The 9,154-nt window shown below is 33.1% G+C and overlaps 1 protein-coding gene across 1 annotated transcript; it reads left to right on the forward strand.

Moving 5' to 3' along the window:
* Positions 1-1,415: 1,415 nt before the first annotated feature.
* Positions 1,416-4,448, forward strand: LOC107363277 (uncharacterized). The gene is made up of 6 exons (XM_015930485.3): positions 1,416-1,698; positions 2,252-2,556; positions 2,630-3,063; positions 3,231-3,437; positions 3,662-3,854; positions 3,925-4,448. Exons 1-6 carry the CDS (start codon positions 1,630-1,632, stop codon positions 4,079-4,081), a joined length of 1,365 nt encoding a protein of 454 aa, XP_015785971.1. The 5' UTR covers positions 1,416-1,629; the 3' UTR covers positions 4,082-4,448.
* The last annotated feature ends 4,706 nt before the right edge of the window (positions 4,449-9,154 follow it).

Raw genomic sequence — 9,154 nt, forward strand, 5'->3', positions numbered from 1 at the left:
TTGGGTTAAATTCAATATAGTTTATGGATTATTTATTTATATAACTTTACCCATTGATATATCAACATCGATACCGATATCAACTCAAAAACTAAACATTGACAGTAATGGTGTTCATAGCAAAGATGAAAGTGTTGAGAGAAGCAAACGTTTTGCCTGTTTATTTGGCTGTAATTCTTGTGGATCTTCAGCCAATAGACCAAGACCTCGAGCTCGAAAAAGGACAAGGTTAATACCTTTACCACCATTGATTATACCACAACCATCATCGAATCAACTTGGACCGATAGCTGCAACTTCAGCCGATCCATTTTTCAGTTTTCCGTCACTGCCTGCTTTACCAGATTTACCTTCATTCCCAGCTCTTCCTAGCTTTCCCCAAATTCCCGACTTTCCACCTTTACCGGCATTCCCAGAACTTCCAATACCTAAAAAGCTTCCTCGATTACCTAATTTACCAGCATTACCAAAATTACCAAGTTTCCCTTCAGCACCATTCCCTCCTTTACCTCCAATGCCTCCTCTAGCACCACCGGGAGGCTTACCAGCACCACCAGGTTTACCAGGAGCACCAGGATTACCAGCACCACCGGCTCCACCAGTTGGTTAAGCTTAAGATTCGTTGAACTGAACTTGGGTTTGATACATAATTAGACCACATGCAAATAAATAACTCTTGCTCAGTTTATTGCTTAATTATTTTATTCTCAATCCTTATTTTAATCAGAACTGTGATGATATCGTTTATAAATCTAATCGACGCACCTATTATCCAGTTGTAACCCGATAATTGGTGCGTTATAAATTCATTGAATAATCTTTTACCCTCCGCCATTGTTGTGATAAACCAAATTTTCGGCAATTTGAAGCATCTTCTTAGTTTTTAATTATTTTATAAACTTTTTTACTGCCGGTTCAAAGGTTATATTTACAGTTGCTCTTTTAATCAATCATCAAAAGAAATATTCCAATTTCATCATGTTTACTTTATGGGGAAACTCTGTTTTTGTACCTTTCAACAGACTGTAGTCAATTGGTTGATTAGATTAAATTCATTGTATTACATTCATTGAGTTGAATGGAAAGATTTACGGATGGAAACCGCAAAATTGGCATTAATCTATCTGTTTCACTACAATAAGATGATCACTAGATGAAAATTTCATAATTGTTTATGACCTCATAAATTAAACAGTTAAATGTCTAATTAAAGTGTTTATTCTGGTAGCTTTCCTTTACCAATAATGAACATTCAACTCGCAAGTTTTTTCCTGAAATATCACTTTTTTGTTACCCACTGAAAATGATTGTGATTAAATCATAACCATATTGATGGTAATCTTATCCATATTATATCCGCCCATTGAATATAAACTATATATATTTGTTCATTAAACTATTAACACAAACTGGTTTGTTTTTAGTGTATAATTATGAGGAAAAAATTTGGTTTGGAACGTAACCTTCAGAATAGATAATTATATTCCGTATTCCTAGCCCTTTGAATCCACTTGTTAAACTGTCAATTATTGTCCAAATCTTGACCAATCTTTTATATGATAATTTTGGATAACAATCAAACGTTTTAAATTGTGCCATACGGATTTTTAATCATTTAGTGTCGTCAAAATGTCAAATAAATTTCTGAGTGGACCCAAACCAAGAAGAATTGATTCAAAGACAAGTCTGACTGGAAATGTGAGTATCCATGATGTTGTCTTGAAAATCTGTAGATTGATGATTTTGTTGAAGTAGCCAATGTCTTTAGATTGATTTAAGGACAGTACTCAAGATAGCTTAAAACTAAATAATTTGGTCATAATGATAAGATGTCTGGAATAGATCACGAAATAAAATATTTTGGATAATGAGACAGTTTAGTTAATGTAAACATCAGTCAACGTTTTCGGATTCATCCGCTCATATGGTACGGTAAGGCTTGCGCATTATTATGTTGCGGTAAAATTACCGATTCAACAGCCGATTGTAACCGTTATTTCGGTTGTTTTATTCAAATTGTTAAATAAAACTTGTCGAATTTAATTTTGATAACTTTTAAGAATTGTTTAGTTATTATTTGCTTTCTTTTCATTTACTTTATCCTTTAGCTAAATATACCTCTTTTGATGACGGAGTCTTACCTTTTTACATGTTTTATTACTGTGCTTATGTATAGTTCAATGCTCAACAAGTGTTTAATGATATTGTATTGACACCATAAATATTTTTTGAAAAAAATTATTATTTCTAGTCTGTGTCGTCAGATGATAATGAATCTGGAACAATTAAAAAACATGGAATGGGAACTTTGGTGGCAATACTATTCATTGCCGGTGAAAATGCCGGCTGTGGGGTATTGGCTTTACCTTTCTCATTTGATCGAACCGGTTGGAGTGGTTTACCTTTACTAATCATGTGTTGGATTGACGCAGGAATATGTGGAATCCTTATTGGTAAATGTTGGCTCATTTTGGAAGAAAGATGGCCTGAATTTCGTGAATCTTGTCGATATCCGTATGCAGCAATCGGAGAAATGGCTTACGGTTCCTGGATGAAGTAAGTCTATCAATCTTGTTTTGATAGTTTCATCTAATTTTTTTTCTTGTTTCTTCCAATCACCTAATTTTAGAAAAGTCGTATCCTTTTGTCTTCAAACCTGTCTACTTGGGTCTGCAGTAGTAATTTTGTTAATATGTGCTCAATTGGTATCGGAATTTGCCGGCCAGTATTTTCACCTATCATTTGGATTATGGATATTAATTGTTGGCGTTGCTTTATTACCATTTATGATGCTTGGTAGTCCAGGTGAAATGTGGCCAGTGGCTGCAGCCGCCTTATTTACAATTACATCAGCCATTGTTTTAATTATGATGGAAGCTACCAAAGAATTCGTCAAAGCGGATATGAAGCCAGCACCATCCTCGCAGCCTTCTATATCGAGTGTTTCGTTGGCTTTCGGTACCTTTATTTTCGCTTTTGGAGGAACTGCAATTTTCCCCAACTATCAAAATGATATGAGAGATAAATCCAAGTTTCCAAAAGCCGTAATCTTCGGCTATTTAAGTAAGTTTCCCTCTTATTTTTTATTTGTTGAGGCGAATGAAAAGAGGTCCGCCACTTGTGATCAGATTACATGTAAACCATGTATTCAACTCTAATTTTATCTTAAAAATATCACTCATCTTATTATTCACATGTTATTGACTCATATACATTTTATTTTGCTACAGTTTTGATCGTTTTATATGTACCTATTGCTATCACTGGTTATATTGCTTATGGATCAAGTGTTAAAAACAATATAATCTCATCGATACCCAATGGACTCGCAAAAGATGCTGCCATTCTTTTATTATCTGGTCACCTTTTCGCAGCATTTCTCATTGTAATTAACGGGGCAATATTAGAAATTGAAAATGCGATCAAAATACCAAATGGTTAGTCCTTTTTTACATTTAGATAAACTTTATAGATAGAGCTTTTTCCCTTTTTTGTTTTAACAAAACACTATTGACATAATGAAATCATGGAATAGAAATTTCCAATGATTATGTCAAACAATGAAATTAACACCGTCAAAGCTCTATCTTGATAAAACGTCATATTTCATTATTATATAATAAATTAAGCAACTCTTTTAATAATTCAATTTTCTACTCAGCTTTTGGTTGGAAACGCTTTTCTGTTCGGACGGTGGCATTGATATTCGTTTTGTTTATTAGCGAAACAATTCCTCATTTTGGCAAAATTCTCGACCTTATGGGTGGCTCATCTATAACTATGCTTTCTTATATTTTGCCTCCTCTCTTTTATTTGAAATTATGTTCCATGAAAGATGAAAACTGGCCTGAATGGTGAGTAATAAAACCTCATCTAAAGCTCAACAGTGATATTTAAATTTCTGTATTTATCATTTGATTACAGGAAAGTATCAACTCTGGAAAAGATTTATTACTACAAAATCTCGATAGTTGGCATAATTGGCGGAATCTCTTGTACCTTTTGGGCCTTAAAAGCAATCTTTGCACCTGGAGCACTCTCATTGCCCTGTTATATTGACTTTAATTGTTCAAACGAGTAAAAAAACGAGTGTTTGATTTATGACTAAAAGCTCTATCAAACAAAACAATCAAACATCCATCATTTATTAGTCAATTCATCATCTCAAAGAGTTTGATTATTTTAAGTTCAACTCGTAAAATCTCAGAAATTATATAAATTATTATAAAAATTGAATGTAAAATTTTAAATGACAACAATTGGAATCACTCAGCTTAGTGATTCTCATTATATTCAAATTGAACCATCATTTGATTGACTTCTGTAAAATGATTACTTAAACTGTTTGAAAAATGACTCTGTGTTATTTTGCTATACAAATGTACATTAGATTGTTTGTTTACCTGTAAATTACGTGACTATTAAAAATTTCAATTGTTTGCTGTTAATCGTTTAATTTTAAGTTCCTTATCTAAGCCATTAGCTCCTCAAACTATCACCTTACAATGCATAGTCAACATGAGTTTTACCTTGGTTGATAACCATTAGTTTTCAACCAAAAACACTAATCAAAACAATCAATAGGTGTAATGATTTCGAGTTATGAATCTTGAACTGTTAATGATTATCTATCGACAAGTTAAACAACCTACAATAGTTTCCAATCTCATTGGATAGTTAATGATGATTTGGATAAAAGTTTCAGTGTTCACATGGTTGATACAGTTGATAAACTTACCAAAGATGGTCGATCTAAGCGATAATAATAACAAAACTGGACTTGTGATTCGTAGTAGACGCTTTTGTCTCGACTGGTTATGCGGTCAAAATTGTGGTCAACAATACCCAAAAGCACAACCAAGACCCAGACCTGTTCAATATTACCAGCCCATCTACTATCCTTATCCAGTTCCTTATGCATCACCAGTTCCAGTACTAGTTACCAATCCTCCGGCTCGTAGACCAGTTCAAAATCGTCGTGCACGACCTGCAGCAAGGCCTAAAGGAAGAGCACCTCCAAAACCACCGGCCAGAAGACCACCAGCCAAACAACCAGCCAGACAGCCGGCCAGACAGCAAGCCAGACAACCAGCAAGGCAGCCACCTAGACGACCAGCAATGAATCCACCAGCTAGACGTCCACCAAGAAATCCACCTCCACCACGTCCACCACCTAGAAAACCACCAGCGAAAAAACCTCCTCCCAAGAAACCTCCGCCTAAGAAGCCTCCTCCGAAAAAGCCTCCAGCTAAGAAACCCCCAGCCAAGAAACCACCGGCCAAAAAGAAACCTTCTAAAGGTAAACCTAAAGGACGATGAAAGAGATGACTTCGTATATTTGCTTATCTTTCAGTTAGCAAAGTTCAGAGACTTTCAGTTCATCTATTGATGCATCAAATATTTGATCAACACATTGTTATATTGACAGCATTTAAACGGGTATTTTTTGTTATTTAACCTCTGATTAATGATTAAGTTTAACTTTTTTACATGATGGTCCTTAAAATTCTGAAATCATTTTCATTGTGCATGTTCTTTGAATGAAAAGTTAAAATAATAAATCATCAGGCATTTTGTAGCTTTCTGTTTAATCGAAACAATTAATTTACTCAATTTTCTCTCAAATTTCATCTGAGCTTAATCGATTGATAATCAATTGTAGCGGCTGATTATAGTTACTCTTTCACCCTTCTCACATTATATTGTGACAAAATCATTGTTCAATCAAGACCAATTGGGAGTTTATCGATGTTGATAAAATTCTAAACTTGAGCAAAAATTCATGTCGAAGCTTATGATCTAAAAAGTAAGCTTTTAAGTTTGATTTCTCTGCACTCGGAATGTTCACATCAGGATCATATTGTTACAATGGAAGCATTGGCATCGTTTATCATTGTTCAAATAATAGTTTGATATATTTATGATTTCTTTTTACATGAATTTCCACAACTTACAAGGGAATGTGTTACTTATGATCTGAATGAAACAGGTATCTTTCGTTCAGATCGTGTTGTGATTATGGTTTTGACATTTCTATTAAAACAGCTTGAAATATCAATAAAATTGTGTTGAGTGTCAGCTCAGTAAGTCTCCGAGTGCATTGTATTATATGTAAAGTTGCGGTTGTTACTAAAAAGATACAATTTGACACGATTGTCACATTTATATACAAATTGACACAAATGGGTAAGAACGGGTGCAAATCAATTTCCTTCAAATTGAACATCAGTTGATTTGTACAGACATGAAACTGAGTTCATTTGTGCGATTCAAAGATTCTCTGATCTACCATTCTCGAGAAAATCAGGTTCGACGTTGAAATTTGCAAAGCTTTTTGTACAATTATGGAAGTAGCTATTTTCATCAAACTAATGGTACTGATGATATGAATTGAACAATGACTTAATAAACTTTAACAATTTAGCAACAATTCTCTTGATTTAAGCCATCCGTCTTAAAACTTTGAGGCTCAATAAATCGAGAATGGTATCATCTACAATCATAATTCTCTCACGCATTTAATTCTTTACTAATAAGTACTGCAGTTCGAGTTGAAAACTCGCCATTAGACCATTTAGGTCATGATATTTGGGTTGTAAATGCACGAGAAACAACTTATTCAACAAAAGAAACTCATCTTAATGCACATCTTGGTAAATAAAACAATTTTCTGGTTAGACTTACAAATGAAATGGAAAAAGTACTGCAAAAGACGCGAACATTTGATTAAAGAGTTGTTACTTGGCGGGGTTTGTAGGGAAATAAAAACTTAGTTAAATGGTGCTATTAATTCATTTGTCCGAATGACAGTTTTCTAGATAATTGAGGTCAAAGTTAAAACTTCGATCGACTTTTGTACAGTTATGGAAGTTGATCTTTTCATGAAACTCATTTCAAGGATGTAAATTTTGATGATCAACCAGACAACCCACTTATTTTGAGAAATAAACTTTTCGATTTTCTACAAAGCAGATCATTTCGATTTTCAATTAAACTTGTCGCATTCTGTGACCGAAAAATTGTGATGGTTGAAACTTAGTATTTGTCAACAAAAATTTATGCTACACATCAACGATTGAACACTTTTCTCAATTTCACTACAGTTCTCTCGATTTTGGCCATTGGCCTTAAAACTTTGAGGCTTAATAATTCGACAATGAAATTACCTACAATCATTATTCTTTCACCAAACCTTAGATTTCATTATGGGCTATAACAGAATATGACTGAATACTGAGTGAAATGCGTGTTTTTTCATTTAGCGAAGAAGATTCTTCTAGCTGATAAGATTTGTGTTTAGCTTTATAAATAAAGTCTTAAATCTGTCAACATAAGTAATAATATTCTTTAACTTTTTTTGTAGAATCTTAAATGCTTTGTTATTTATGAATATTATAGTCCATAATGAAAGCTAATATTTGGTGAAAGAATAATGATTGTAGATAATTTCATTGTCGAATTATTAAGCCTCAAAGTTTTAAGGCCAATGACCAAAATCTAAAGAACTGTAGTGAAATTGAGAAAAGTGCTCAATCGTTGATGTGTAGTATCAATTTTTGTTGACAACTACTAAGTTTCAACCATCACAATTTTTCGGTCACAGAATGCGACAAGTTTAATTGAAAACCGAAATGATCTTCTTTGTGGAAAATCGAAAAGTTTATTTCTCAAAATAAGTGGGTTGTCTGGTTGATCATCAAAATTTACATCCTTGAAATGAGTTTCATGAAAAGATCAACTTCCATAACTGTACAAAAGTCGATCGAAGTTTTAACTTTGACCTCAATTATCTAGAAAACTGTCATTCGGACAAATGAATTAATAGCACCATTTAACTAAGTTTTTATTTCCCTACAAACCCCGCCAAGTAACAACTCTTTAATCAAATGTTCGCGTCTTTTGCAGTACTTTTTCCATTTCATTTGTAAGTCTAACCAGAAAATTGTTTTATTTACCAAGATGTGCATTAAGATGAGTTTCTTTTGTTGAATAAGTTGTTTCTCGTGCATTTACAACCCAAATATCATGACCTAAATGCGCTAATGGCGAGTTTTCAACTCGAACTGCAGTACTTATTAGTAAAGAATTAAATGCGTGAGAGAATTATGATTGTAGATGATACCATTCTCGATTTATTGAGCCTCAAAGTTTTAAGACGGAGTGCTTAAATCAAGCAATCAATCGATAATTTGTAGAAAGTATGCAATGTACGATGTGTACCAACAATTTTTATGGACAAATAATAAGTTTCAGATCTTTAACTCTTATGGTCACAGAATGCGATAAGTTTAACTGAGAATCGAACTAATCTGTTGTAAAGAAGAAGAAAAGTTTTGTTTCTTAAAATGAACTCATTTTCTGGTTGCTAATCAAAAGGTACATCATTACTATAAGTTTCATGAAAAAATCTGCTAGCATAACTGTATAAAAGGCTTTGCAAGTTTTCAACTTAAAACCCTATTTTCTCGAGAAATGTTCATCAGAGAAATCCTCAAATCGCACAGATAGACTCATTTGTATTTCCCTACAAACTCATTTAGTTGTACATTCATTTAGTAGTAATATGAGTGCAAATGGATTTTTACCCGTTTTTTGCCCGTTTGTGCAATTTTCGTCAATTTGTGTATTAATTTGACAATTTTGTTGATTGCCTCTTTTTAGTAACAACCTAAAGTTTCATTTTCAATTTTAAGGAATCTTCTTGTGTAATTGATATAAATCTGTCAATACTCGCTTCACTCGTTGACTAATCAAGTTGATTCTCGTTGCAAAATATAAATTTTAAATATTCTGAACACTTGAATATCATCTAAACAAGCAAACTAACTAAAAGTTGAATTAATTTGCGATTTTTCTGGAGACTGTTTCAAATCAATCATTTAATGAAGAATAATATTGACCAATACGAAAAAATTGAAGAAAAACATTTGCTAGATTGTAATTTCACTACTAGAAGTGATTAAGGTCATTCTAACAAAAGAGGTTTTCATTGAACTAATTAGAGTCCACTCGATCCAAGATTACTAAACTCTTCTTTTTGGTTAATTAATGAGGCTAAATCAGCCCGCAATTACGATAATATCCACACGAAAAAATAATGCTACAGATTATGGAAATAAAGATTTTAGTTAAAGCTTACGGTACTTTTTATGAC

Source organism: Tetranychus urticae, chromosome 1, assembly GCF_039701765.1.
Source record: "Tetranychus urticae isolate SD_2017Ah chromosome 1, NJAU_TeUrti_SD_1.0, whole genome shotgun sequence".
Lineage (NCBI taxonomy): Eukaryota > Metazoa > Arthropoda > Arachnida > Trombidiformes > Tetranychidae > Tetranychus > Tetranychus urticae.